Source organism: Solenopsis invicta, chromosome 11 (genome assembly GCF_016802725.1).
Source record: "Solenopsis invicta isolate M01_SB chromosome 11, UNIL_Sinv_3.0, whole genome shotgun sequence".
NCBI lineage: Eukaryota > Metazoa > Arthropoda > Insecta > Hymenoptera > Formicidae > Solenopsis > Solenopsis invicta.
This window is the reverse complement of record NC_052674.1, coordinates 1,149,704-1,164,090: the sequence shown is the minus strand read 5'-3', so window position 1 is coordinate 1,164,090 and position 14,387 is coordinate 1,149,704. Positions and strand designations below refer to the sequence as shown.

Sequence of the window (14,387 nt, the reverse complement as noted above, 5' to 3'; positions counted from 1 at the left end):
ATAATGATTTTTACGTGTAGAGTTAGGCCAGGTTTAGGCACATAAAATATAAATAATCTACATTACATCTATATGATGTAAATTATATTTTACGTATTATTTACGTAAATAATAATATATGGATCATCAAAGATCAAAATTTCATCAAACAGTAAAAATTGTATTTCGTATTTATTTTTAATATTCAGTTTATCAATATTAAGTCATATATTAACATTCTTAAAACTTAATTTTTTTTGTATTATGATCCAATTTATAATAATTTGTATTATAAAATTTTGCTTATTATATTTTGATTTCTTCAATACAATGTTGTTTTTTGAAAAAATATAAAATTTCTTTTTATATGATAAAGTTTTTCAAAATTGTGATATTTTAAGACAATTATACAAAAATTCTTTGATCTTACTATAAATCAGAGTTGTTTACTAGAAGAAAAAAGGTAAATTGAGTATTCATTTTTCTTGGCAGTATTTTTTCTGTATAAATGTAATCTAAAAATATATGGCTGGTATTCATAATTGATACTTATATTTAAAATTGTTTTAAGTATATTGCCTTAAAATGTCGTTAACCAATCACAGAATCGTATTAGCATCTTAAGACATTACTTGAGACGGTTTTAAAGTAAGATTCGACTATGAATATGAGCCTATATGGTACAATTTGATTTTAAGGAACTTTTAAAAAGCTGATCCTCCAATTGTTTTAAGCGGTGCATTGTAGATTGATAAAAAACAAATGACTCGCAGAGTATACTAGACCTGATGTTACGTTTCATTCCCTTGACAGATAATGCAAAGATATACAATATTTTGATAACAAATCTATACGAGGATTGAAAGTATGTGAATGACGCGTGGCTTTAATTCGATCCGCATGACGAACCATTTATTTCTCAGAACCTGTCGATTTTGGCAACTCCCAAGAGATGGACTTCCATAAATCTTTTGTAATAGATTTTCTGGCAGGCGGTCTGTCCGCGGCGATTGCGAAAACAGCAGTTGCTCCTCTCGAAAGAGTAAAATTGTTGCTGCAGGTGCAGCATACCTCGAAACAGATAAGACCTGAACAACAATACAAGGGTACGTTAGAGCGATTATTTAGTTGTGATGTATCGCGCAAGAAACTATTTATTCGCTCTGTCCGTTACACAACAAAAGAATATTCTTGTTTCGAGAATATTTTTATTTTCCAAATATTAAATATTGAAATAAAATTATGTAGCATTAGACATAAATTTCTTACATTTTGTATAATTTCATTAGAAAAAAATACATTCTTTATTATTCAATAGTTTTCAAACCAAGAATAAGTATTTTTAATACTATAATTATCAAAACGATCATATTGTGCTCTTTAGATGATTATTATAATATTAAAATAAAAATATAATTACCATAATATGCCAAATAAAGATGATTGTTAGCATCATTATTATCAAATTAATTATCAATTTTTATAATATTACTGTTCTCATTAAACTTACAACTGTGTTTCAAGACTAAAAATTTATTCGTCATATACTTTGATAAATATGAAAATGTATGTAAAATTACACAAGAAATATCGGCAGTAAAATCAAGCTATAACCAAACAGGGGTCACTTTTAATTAAAGATGTTTTTATATCAGCTTATATTCTGCTATTATTATTTTAAAATATAATCTTTTGCTAAAATTTAAGATTAATACATTTTTTGAAGAAGATAAAATAGGATGTTTACTCCCAGAAGAAATTGGAAAAACTTGGAAATTTTAGAGGAGTCTTTTTTTATATCTTTGAAAAGATTTTCATAGAATTTTATTGGTATGAGAGAAATTTAAAAATTTTATATTTACATTCTATTTTTTTCTGAGACAAATTTATTTCTATGATCATTTTTTTTTTTTTTTGTTAAATGCAAAATCTTAGCAATCGATTAACAATATGTATGGGACATGTACGTTCACATATACATGTTCGTGTGATTTGAGTTTTTATAACAAAATCAGCGAAAGTAGAAGACGTTTGTTTCTAAATTGACATTGCATGTTTAATCTTCTTTCGAATTCTGTACTTTTAATGAATTAGATCTATGTACCGTCGACGAATCATTATGTAATTTAGTTTATATTCTTTACACTTTCTCAAATTTAATATTCAAAACTTGAGTGGCTTTTCTTTGTAATTGTATGAGCAAGGAAAATTAAAAGCGCGTATAATAAAATAAATTAATTTCAAAGCTGCATTAAAAAATTCTATAATCTTACCTGGAATTTTGAATAAATTTCCTAGAACAACTGGAAATTCTTAGGAAATTCTTTTATAAAGTTTGAATATAAATCACCTTGTTAAATTATATATAAGCAAGAATATAATTTCTTGTTTATGTATAAAATAATGATTGCTAGATAGAATATGTTAATTTGATATTTTTGTATAATTTTTCTTACGTATAGTTTCTCATTCCTTTGAAATTTCATCAGGTATGATAGACGCGCTAGTGCGTATACCTCAGGAAACGGGATTCATCAGTTTCTATAGGGGTAATCTCGCCAATGTTATTCGATACTTCCCAACTCAAGCGCTCAATTTTGCGTTTAAAGACAAATTCAAGGCCATTTTTTTGGAAAACGTTCCATCAGATGCTTTCTGGCGACAGTTCGTTGGAAATCTAGCAGCCGGGGGTGCTGCTGGTGCGACATCGCTTTTATTCGTTTATCCACTTGATTTTGCTCGTACCAGGTATCTATCTTATGTACATATGGTATTCCAAAGCTCAATTCCACATTATTTATAAATAAAAATAAAAACTAACAATATTGCGGCATAATTGGAATTTTTAATTGTAGGACAGTGTATTATTTGCATAAGACAATAGTTTTAATTTAGTCTTAATAGACTCAATTTTTTAGATTAGCTGTCGACGTCGGAAAAGGCGAAAAACGAGAATTTAAGGGTATAACTGACTGTATACTGAAAATCTTTAAATCAGATGGAGTTCTCGGATTGTATCGCGGCTTCAATGTCAGCGTGCAAGGGATCATTATATATCGCGCGGCATATTTTGGATTTTATGATACTACGAGGGGTATGCTGGCCGATCCTAAGAGCACACCGTTGTATATGAATTTTATAATCGCCGAGGTATAGATCTACTTCTTTTTATCGTAAATGTGTAAAAAATACATAACAATAGAGAGATGAATACAATAACTTTTATCATGTTGTGAAATCGTTAACGAATAATAACGAAGTTAAAATTAGAGTTTTTTTCAATAACTGTAACTTAACTTTGTTCCTTTCTCTTTCTCTCCATTCTTAATTCTACTTTTTATTATGCAAGTATCATTCTTTGTAGATAGTAACTACAATGGCGGGTATTATGTCCTACCCCTTCGATACAGTTAGGAGACGAATGATGATGCAATCAGGACGAAGTAAGGCTGATATGATGTACAGAAATACACTAGATTGTTGGATAAAAATAACAAGAAACGAAGGTCCTGCAGCTTTCTTTAAAGGTGCATTCTCTAACATTCTTCGTGGCACCGGTGGTGCTATTGTCTTAACGTTGTACGATACAATCAAAGATTCAATTGAGAAAGCAATTTCAAAAGATCCAAAACCTTAGAACTTTAGCTTTATTGTAGTGCACACAAGGGCTCATCTTATAGAATATATACAATTTAGAAAAATGTTTGAGTTTTATACTTATAATTAATATCTAAGCATTTAATTCAAATGCAATAAGAAATATTATCAAAAAGAATTATATTAAAAATATAGAAAACATGATTTCTGTATTATTGCTTTCATAGCTAAAATTGAAAACTATCATAGCACTAAAATTATTGAAATTTCTCCGCGAATTAGCTTTATGGTGGATGTAATTTACATATTAACTTTTTTTACACATATAAAGTAATAAATATCACACTTAAGATATTTATTCATGAACACTTCTGATAAAAAAAAAAACATCTGCTTGTCATAATGTCATTTAATTACACGATTAATACATATTTAATAATTTATTGTACTTTATGATCAAAATAAATTATAAAATCTGAATATATCACTTTCGTTTAATATCAATCGTAACACAAACTATGGATAGACTTTTAAGAAATAATCGCTGACGTTTGATATTACTTTATTACTACAATATTTTATATTTACAAACTATTCGCGGAAGGTCTGCTCCGAAAGGAACGAAATCATCGTCATAACTAGAAGTATTCTGTGTGTTTGAATATATTACATATTTAATAAACAAAACTACGTAACTTAATTCAGCATGGTATGACGATCGTAAATATTCCGCCTCTGTTCCCGAACCTGTCGCTTCCATTTGTCTTGCTGATGTCCAACGCGATTCAAAACATTACCTCTTTCCCCCATTGGATGAGATGTTCCAGGTGCAATAGATGTGTCATCCTTTGTAATAAGAAGAAAAGAACATGCATGATTGACATGTATAGTTGTTAAGCATTACAGGTTCCCTCTATTTTACAAGATCACATTTCGAAACTTCAATCGTAAATTGAATTGTAGATCAAATAATATTTATATTTTATATAAATAAAATATTATTTGTGCAAAATACTTCATTACTAAAAATAACCTCTATTTGGAAAATAATGAAACAGAATTTTTTAATGATTATAATTCTTAATATTTGCTATAAGATTAACCAAAAAAATTTTGTCAAAAATATAGAAAATATGAATTCTGTGTTACTGTTGCTTTCATAGTCAAAATTTTAAAAACTATTATAAATTACAAAAATTATTCTGTGAATTAGTTTTATTATGGATATTATAAAATTAATTCATTAGCTTAAACAAAGATTAACTCCAACTTCATTAAAAAATAATACTTTTTAATATATTTAGTATTGTAAAATTAATATTTAATTTGAACGACTTTGTGGTAATCTACTGTTAATCAATTTTTAGGCATGCAAGTTGTAAATTCAAAAATTAATAAGTTGAGACAGTTGTAAATAGACGGATATTTAAATTTTTTTCATATGCTTGCATGTAAGAGTACAGAGAAACAACATTTACCTCCTCATTGTTATGTTCATGATAACCAATATTTGCTGATGCTTTATGTATCCGCTTATTAAGCAATGGATCCAGACAAATTAAGAATAACATATAAATGACTAACAATGAGATAACCCATATAACTATTATCACCACAATCTGCAACATAAATTTGCATATTATATTGCACATAATTAAATTCAAATTAATAATTACATATAAATTAATGAAATTTGTTCATTATTGTCTACATGACAGTTACATGGAATTTATCAGTAAAAAAAAAGTGAGCACCTTAATAATAGTTGTATTTCTGTTTTCATATTTGCAGTCACATCGCGAACAAAATACTTCCTCCTTGCCCTTTATTTGTTCACCAACTTTTGGCAAGACAACACTTTCACATTTGCTGCAAATTACACATGTATTATAATATGCTGGTAATAGTTACACAATAAAACGAGGTTACTTCTTTTCAAAATCTTTTTATAAAGAACTATGCCTAGTTTGGGAGTCACAAATCATATATTAATCAATACTCATATCAAATCATATATTAATCAATACAGGATATTCACAAAATACAAAACAAAAGCTTTTAATTGCCAATCATGGATATCTTTGTCAAGATATTATGCATATTTCAGATATTATATGATTGTTATTACATGCATACAATATCTAACCATACAATATGCATTCTTGCAAGATCAGTAATATTCTGCAATGACTTTTTCACCATTACATTCTGTCAAAATTATGTACACACAATAACAAGTATAATTCTTGATAACTGGATAGTGTTATATACGAGCTTTTACAAGAATAGTGTTATATACGATTATGTCATAATTGGCATGATTTGTCACTACAATATGTAATCATAATAGAGAACTTTAGACAGCTTTAGCTTTTAGGGAATTTATTTTACAAAATTGTGCCCATTAAACTTAAGCCTCTTATGATGCCCTATAATTTTATTCAATGTTATTCAATGGGGTCTAAATTCCATAAAAAAAATTGAACTTTTCAGTTGCATGAAGAATTACCATTGCATCGGTGGAACATTTATAATATACGTGAGACGCTCCATGGACGACTGCGTCGTGTTTGTAACGGAAGAGAGACTTGGACAGATACACTTGCATCTCTTATCGTCATACTGTGCCTGGAATCATTCGCTGATTATAGATATCCGTAATATTCAATTAAATAGTCCATTGTGAAAATGCGTTCTAACCTCTGATCGGTGTAACAGACAGACAATAACAATGATCGCAACGGGAAAAATGTACTTCAACATTGTGCTCTTCTCATTAGTAAAAAAGAAAGAGGAGACGTGTAGACCTTTAGTATAAATATGCACGATTATACATGAGAAGGCAATCAACGATACACGAAATCGGGAAGAAGCATAACAGCGATCATCTTGCTCTTTTGCGTGAACACTAGGCCCACAGTAAAGTACTTCTTTATCGGCCTTTAGATTTCCGACTCATGTGATGAAACGCAATACTATAAAATGCCAAAGATGAAATTTTATTCGAACGAAGAAAAGCTAACGTTTACTCCAGTTTACTTCTCACTCCACTTCACAAGATCTTGTTTTTTTGGTAACCACTGTACGCACTCTTTGGATTGGATGGGCGGATTGCGGATATGATCCTTACTCCCACCACGGATACGACTAGTAAACATATGGATATATCGTCGATTGGCTAGTTTAATATAACATTTTCTGATTGGTAGTACAGTAGGAAATATCTAAGCACCGGCCGATGTGAGTGGGCAATATCTTATTTCTAGTGTTCAAACGTTGCCCTCCCGCACGCTCCCGCTCAGATAAAAGGATTGCGCTTTTATAAGCGTATTAAGATCTAGTTTCTATAGCACTTGTATAAAGAAATGGACTAATGAGCTTTCTACAATAAGCTATTAGTGGATCCGATAGCGCACGGTGCAATAACCCATCAACCAATCATCTTGACTTATCTAACCCAACCAACGGAAAAACTCTAGGCATCGGCCGCTGTGAGTGGTGGTGTGCTATCGGTCCTGTGCGTTATCAGGATCCGCCTGGTCGGCGGCGCGTCGCGACGCATTTCAACTCGCATCCTTGTCGTTCTGTACGATTTTTTGACGCGAGCGAGTGTTTCGAAAGTTTCGTGGAGTGTCAGAAATGAAGTAAATTGTCGAGCATTTGTGCCAACATTCGTCGTCAGTCGGATGCGATGTATTGCGCAAAGTTGTGTCGCGTTTAATTGTGTTTTGCATCTTCTCCGCCGCCTCATATCCCGAGTTTCCGACGCAGAAAGAAGATTATTGCAAGGAGCAAGTACAAATCTTGCGAAGAAAATGCAGGCTCAAGCTGAAGAAAAATATATTGATTATTTTAGTTTATCTCAATTATTTAACGAATTACCAAAATTAGACCTGTTATTGCCAAAGAACAAGTAATTCACGCAAAAGTTATTCGGCTGAAAACGGAAAAAGAAAACGGCGGAATCAGCGGAATGAAGCCGCTACCAGAGAGGAACCTGAGAGCGGCCACGGCGGCCTTTTTCCTATAACGCTTCGAAACTCCCGTACACTAGTGACGCACATCTATTCTGGTCAGAATAGGAACTACGTGTCACATCCATTTTGCAACCCGCCGTTAAAAACAGTGTGGATGTTAGCACGGACAACAACCCACATCCATCTCTCGAGAAATGGATGTAGGTTGTTGTCCGTGCTAACATCCATTTTGCTGCAAATAAAATCTGACGCGTATCGCGTATGTTGCATCCAGAACAGGGGTCGAGAATGTGCACAAATGATTAATTACGTCTACTTCCGCGTAATTTTTTATTTATTATAGTCTGAATTATTTACATTAACATTGATATTAATACATATCAATACATTTATGCCCATATTTTGCACAATCATATTTTTACTTAAAAAAGATGTTTAATAGTAACAGAGAGAATTTGGTTCTTTAATAAAGAAACATTCATTTTACGCAGTACTTAAAAAATAATTGTAATTAACATCGCATCATATGATGAAGAAGAAATAAATGTCTTTCCACGAATAAATATACCATCTTTTTATTTTTACATAATTCTTTATTATTTAAATGTCTTCAAATTATGCTTTTGAAAAAATTAGCTTTTTTAATTTTTTTAAATCTTGACGCAACTCTCTCTCTCTCACTCTTTCTCTCTTTCTCTTTTAACGTGATTGTCCTTTAATTGTTTAGGCCTTCAGTTAGAGAGAGAAAGCATCGCGGTGATAGACATGGAGCAAGCGGCGATGTTATCTCTATGGATACCCTCCTCTTCACTCCCCTCTCGACACAACACGTTTTCCCTGCTACGTTTAGGCCGTAAAATTCAGAAAGAGGATTTTGGACGATTTCTGCGCAGGGACGTAGAGAGACTAGAAAGCGCCCACTCTTTTCTTATTATGTTACAATGGCATATACATGCATACGCATGATTTACAAATGACAATACGCGCGATTAATATGGCACAATAAATAATAATAATAATAATAATAGTAATAATAATAATAATAATAATGTAATAAAAATCAATGAAATATATGGATACTTGAGTATGATTTTTATTCTCTAACTTACAAACGTGAAGATTATAGATCTGATTTTAATACAACCTTTCAACAGTTTTTACGAAATATCACGTAAAGATTAATCAAAACTTTAGAAAAAAAATTAATAAAGAATTATATAATAATATACGATATAAGGTATTAAAGTGTTAATCAGTAAAGTAACGGATTTTAATCAAATTCTTCTCGATATTAATCGATGGCAATTGTGGAAATGATGGAAATGGGATGGCAATGGGATGGAAATATTGGAATGAATGCAACGATGTTAATGGAATGGCAATAATGGAAATGATGACAATGACAATATATATAGCCTGACGGCAATGACGACAATGGTGGAAATGATGGCAATTATGACAATGTTCTCGATGTTAATGATGGCAATGGAATAGCAATATGGAAATAGAATCGCATAATGAAATGAATGCAATGATGGAAATGTTATCAAAAAAATGGCAATGATGGCAATAATAAAAATGGTGGCAATGTCGGCAGTGGCGGCAATGGCGTAATAATAATGGCAATGATGAAAATGGGATGACAATGATGGCAACGATGGCAATAATGACAATGATGGAAAAGATGAAAAATAGGCCATCCCATTGGTTGGCATTGATGGAAAGAATGCAATTATGGAAAGAAGGTAGTTACATTAAATCTTTTGTTTCGGCTGGCCCGAAATTTTACGCATTTCTTGTATTAGGAGTACAAATTGAAAACCGCCGTTTTCCAGTAGATGGCGCCAGCGGTAAATGCTGGCGCCAAACGTTAGATCAAAAATTTTAAATGTAAGGTTGGGCATCTGGCAACAATTCCTTATCATTGCAGTTGTGAATTTTTATCGGTTATATATTTTTTTGTGATCGAAAATGTCGAAATTTGTGCCCAATAAGCGTCATTTGCGGGAAGTTTTGCTTTTTGCCTTCAATTCGAAAAAAATCTGCGGCTGAGGCGCGTCGAATGATTGTAAAAACTTATGGTGAGGCTTCCATTAGTGAAAGAACGTGTCGAGAATGGTTCCAATGCTTCAAAAGTGGTGATTTCGGCGTAGAAGACAAGGAGCGTCCCGGGCAGGTGAAAAAGTTTGAAGACGCACAATTGGAAACATTGAATGAAGATTCATCTCAAACGCAACAGGAGCTTGCAGATTCATTGGGCGTGACTCAACAAGCTATTTCACATTGTTTGAAAACCATGGGAATGATCCAAAAACATGGACACTGGGTGCCATACGAATTAAAGCCGAGAGACGTCGAACGGCGTTTTTTCGCGTGCGAACAGCTGCTCCAACGGCAAAAACGGAAGGGTTTTCTGCATCGTATTGTAACCGGCGATGAAAAGTGGATTCATTATGATAATCCAAAGCGAAAAAAATCGTGGGGCTACCGCGGCCATGCATCAACATCGACGGCCAAGCCAAACATCCATGGCTCGAAGCTCATGCTGTGTATTTGGTGGGACCAGCTCGGCGTGATTTATTATGAGCTGTTGCAACCGGGTGAAACCATCACAGGAGCTCGCTACCGAACACAACTAATGCGTTTGAGCCGAGCATTGCAGGAAAAACGGCCACAATACGAGCAAAGACACGAAAAAGTAATGTTGCTGCACGACAACACTCGACCACATATTGCTCAGGTCGTTAAAACCTATCTGGAAACATTGAAATGGGACGTCTTACCTCATCCGCCGTATTCTCCTGACATCGCCCCTTCAGATTACCACTTGTTCCGATCAATGGCGCATGGCCTGGCTGAGCAGCACTTCCATTATTACGAAGAGGCCAAAAACTGGGTCGATTCGTGGATCGCCGCAAAAGACGAGCAGTTTTTTCGACGCGGGATTCGTATGCTGCCCGAAAGGTGGGAGAAAGTAGTGGCCAGCGATGGACAATACTTTCAAGAATAAGTATGTAACCATTTTTCAACAATCAATCCTCAAATTTTGACAAAAAACGGCGGTTTTCAATTTGTACTCCTAATACGTAAACCCGATTGTAGTATCGTAGAAATTTGCAAAGCTAAAGGTATAACTCTTAATTTTGCAAACAATAAATTAATCAACTATTATTCTGTCAGATCACTCGTTACAGATAAAGGAGATACGTCGATAACACTTCATTTTGACTCTATCAGACGTACGGAGCTTCATAACGTAATAACGAGTACAGAGAGTAAAACATGTAAGCAGAGATTTGATAAACGAAGACGATATGGGCCTTATGGGTCGTTACCATACGGTCATTGTAATTTATAATTATTTGTTATATAATTGTATTTTTGAGCTTTTGAATAAAATATCTATGTATTATCAGAAGTTTATCGATTTTTCTAATATTTACCTGTATTACAATATAAAAGTTTTTAAGTAAAAACATCAGCCACCAAGCGTTATTTGTAAAAATGGATACACGGTGGAAACACCCTTGGACCTCTATGATCTGCGGTCCCACAGGCTGTGGTAAAACCTTTTTTGTGAAAAGATTTTTTCGAAATATGAATTTTATGAGTGATACCAAGTTTGATCGAGTATTATTTTACTATTCAGAATGGCAATCAGGTTACACCGAATATGGTGATAATGTCGAATTTCGTGAAAGTCTACCGCGAAATGATGACTACGCTGATGATCCACGGCCAAAGCTTATTGTTATTGATGATCTCATGCGCGAAGCATCCGATAACAGTGTTATAGATTTATTCACGAAAGGGAGTCATCATAAAAACCTTAGTGTCATTTTTATTACACAAAATTTATTTCACCAAGGACGTGGTATGCGCGATATTTCATTAAATGCTAATTATATAGTTGTGTATAAAAACCCAAGAGATCGGGCCCAAATACAGCATTTAGCGCGTCAAGTTTACCCTAAAAATACACGGTTCTTATGGGAGGTATATAACGATGCAACTACACCAGCACACGGTTATTTATTACTTGATTTAAAGCAATCCACATCGGAGAGTTGTCGTTTTTGCACCCATATATTTCCTGATGTTAAGTACCAACATGTTTATATACCACGTAAAAAACTAAAAGATAGGAGTACCGCACAGGAAATATCAATAATACGTATCTAATACTTTTACAAAATTTATCTGATATATAGATGTGTTTTTTAATGTGCTTAAATACGATCATGAATTCAAATTTTATCAGTAGTCAAAATGTTTTTCATCTTGGTAGACAATGACGATGAGTTAACAGTTGAACAATTACAATTTATACCAAAAATTATTTTACTACGGGAATTCGGTAATCACATAGATTATCTGTGGGATAAGCTTCCTGAGTATATAAAGAAAGATCCAGAAGTGTGTAGTTATCGCCGATGTTTAAAACATTATAATCAAGTGACTCAACAACTGCATATTGATGGCCCAACGCCGCTAATTAAAGATTGTTGTAAAAGTAACAATAAAAGATCGGCTATTTAGTAAAATTTATAATGGCATCGCCCGTGCATATCTTATTTGGTCAAAAACACACCGCAATACTACGGGCCTTATGTCACCTCAGTAATAAACAGCGTGTTGCTATCTTGAAAAAGGCCGACCCAAAACTTATTAGGTGTATATGTGAGTGTGCTTTAAACATATTACGCGGTAATGTGGCTCTTAAACACTCATATAAGCGTCGTTTGAAGCGTCATGCGAGCATATTGCGACAATTAGTTGATAAACACGCTTCTTGGAAGAATAAGAAACGGCTAATCGTACAGCGAGGTGGTTTCTTACCTTTATTATTAGCACCTATATTAGGCACCGTGTTATCTCGCCTTATAGGTGGAAACTAAAAAATAATGGAACACGCAAAAAAAATGGTCTTGATATCCGAAGAAAAAATTGCGCAATTAACACGGACATCGAACGATAGAACAATTCAAACTCCTGGTACGACGATAAGCAGACTAGATGAAGAAATGCTTGAAATTCTCAATACAAGCAAATTTGCGGACGAAAGAGAAAAATGCAAGGCTTACTTGCAAACGTTACAACGTTACCTGTATTTTGTAGAAGAAGCAAAACGCAATATACCTACTAAATCTATTAAGACTTTGATTGACACTGTTTACAAAACAAAGCAATCAAGATATTCGGAGGATGAAGAGGTAAAAACACCGGAACAAAAAGATTGTTTAGACGATTTATTTATTCTGGATAGCGTACCATCAAAATATCGATCAAAAGCTAGACTCTTATTAAATCATGGAGTAAACCTGCGGCTATTATTGCTAATACCGATGACCATACAAAACCCGGGACACACTGGGTCGCTATGTACGTCGGAAGGGACGGCATCGGACACTATTTCGACAGCTATGGGTTGCCACCCATCATCACCCAACATCTCAAACGACTTAGAAGAAACTGCAAAATCATACTCTACAACCCTCAACAATTTCAAAGCAACACTTCTGACGTGTGTGGACAATTTTGTGTCATGTATGCGCATCTTATGCGTACTGGGTTTGGCATAAGTTTCGTGATATTTTTTTGAACGATTTATCACGAAATGATAAAATAGTTCGCGACTATTATAATTCGTATGTAAAACGTCATCAGCATTACATTTCTAAAAAAAATCAATTTACGGGTGGCGGTATTTCAAATTTGTACGGGTCGCTGCGGCCTCAAAGTTGTTATTCACGAAAATAATATATCTTACATTACGAACAAATATGTAACCACCTAACAATTACAAGAATTGATGTATATTTTGAACGATATGTGATCAATAAAAGTTCATAATTAATAATGATACTTTTGTTATTACTGTATTTTTAAGAATGTATAACCAATAAATATATATATATATATATATATATATATATATATATATATATATTAAACAATGTGCTTAATTTAAAACCAACCTCCTATAAATTAAGTTAAGACTGAACCTTCTTTTGCAGTAAATAAAAAAATTTTTTATTAAAACAACTATAAGACATAGAAAATGAAAATTGAGGTAAATAATGTTGGAAAGATGTTGCAACACAAAAAAATATGAAAAAAGTCACTTAAAAATTTCACAAAAAGTTTTACTCAAAAATTTCGAACTTTGATATAACACTTCCGTTTTTCACTTTAGCGTTTCTATCCATTATGATAAGAGTTAGAACTCTTACGGGGCTGTGAGAACTAGCGAAATATTGGCGAAATTAGCGAAAAAAGTTTTACTTAAAAATTTCGAATTTTGATATAACACTTTCGTTTTTGACTTTAGCGATTCGATCCATTGTGATGAAAGTTAAAACTCTTCGGGGAGCTATCAGAACACAAAAATATTGAGAAATCCGAAAAAAAATTTTACTCAAAAATTTTGAACTTTGACTGATATAAGTCTTCCTTTTTTCACTTTAGCGATTCGATCCAGCATGATAAAGGTTAGAACTCTTCGGGGGGCTATCGGAAAACAGAGATACAGGAGAAATGCGCAAAAAAATTTGTACTCAAAAATTTCGAACTTTGACTGATATAACTCTTTGGTTTTTCACTTCAGCAATTCGATCCATCATGATAAAAGTTAGAACTCTTCTAGGGGCTATCAGAACACGGAGATATTGGAGAAATTCGCAAAAAAAATTTTACTCAAAAATTACGAACTTTGATATAAGTCTTCCGTTTTTCACTTTAGCGGTTCGATACATTATGATAAAAGTTAGAACCCTTCGGGGGGCTATCAGAAAACAGAAATACAGGAGAAATGCGCAAAAAAATTTGTACTCA

General features: G+C 33.0%; 3 protein-coding genes across 4 annotated transcripts; 2 read left to right on the top strand and 1 right to left on the bottom strand.

Annotated features, from left to right (window-relative positions):
* Window positions 1-101: 101 nt before the first annotated feature.
* On the top strand, window positions 102-4,058 carry LOC105196958 (ADP,ATP carrier protein-like). The gene is made up of 4 exons (XM_011163123.3): window positions 102-1,085; window positions 2,469-2,727; window positions 2,898-3,129; window positions 3,344-4,058. Exons 1-4 carry the CDS (start codon window positions 932-934, stop codon window positions 3,614-3,616), a joined length of 918 nt encoding a protein of 305 aa, XP_011161425.1. The 5' UTR covers window positions 102-931; the 3' UTR covers window positions 3,617-4,058.
* Window positions 4,002-6,737, bottom strand: LOC105196959 (uncharacterized protein CG1161). Its single transcript, XM_011163124.3, has 5 exons — window positions 6,277-6,737; window positions 6,086-6,204; window positions 5,331-5,445; window positions 5,055-5,195; window positions 4,002-4,422 (listed from the first exon to the last, which is right to left on the bottom strand). The coding sequence occupies exons 1-5, from the start codon at window positions 6,337-6,339 to the stop codon at window positions 4,273-4,275; spliced, it is 588 nt and encodes a 195-aa protein (XP_011161426.1). The 5' UTR covers window positions 6,340-6,737; the 3' UTR covers window positions 4,002-4,272.
* Window positions 6,738-9,249: 2,512 nt separating this feature from the next.
* LOC120359021 lies at window positions 9,250-13,137 on the top strand. 2 transcript variants are annotated; one of them, XM_039455227.1, is made up of 2 exons: window positions 9,250-9,298; window positions 10,734-13,137. In XM_039455227.1, the coding sequence occupies exon 2, from the start codon at window positions 11,058-11,060 to the stop codon at window positions 11,733-11,735; it is 678 nt and encodes a 225-aa protein (XP_039311161.1). In that variant the 5' UTR covers window positions 9,250-9,298; window positions 10,734-11,057; the 3' UTR covers window positions 11,736-13,137. The 2 variants fall into 2 exon arrangements, with proteins under 2 accessions (XP_039311161.1, XP_039311162.1); XM_039455228.1 differs by having other exon boundaries at window positions 9,256-9,298; window positions 10,734-10,971.
* Window positions 13,138-14,387: the final 1,250 nt, after the last annotated feature.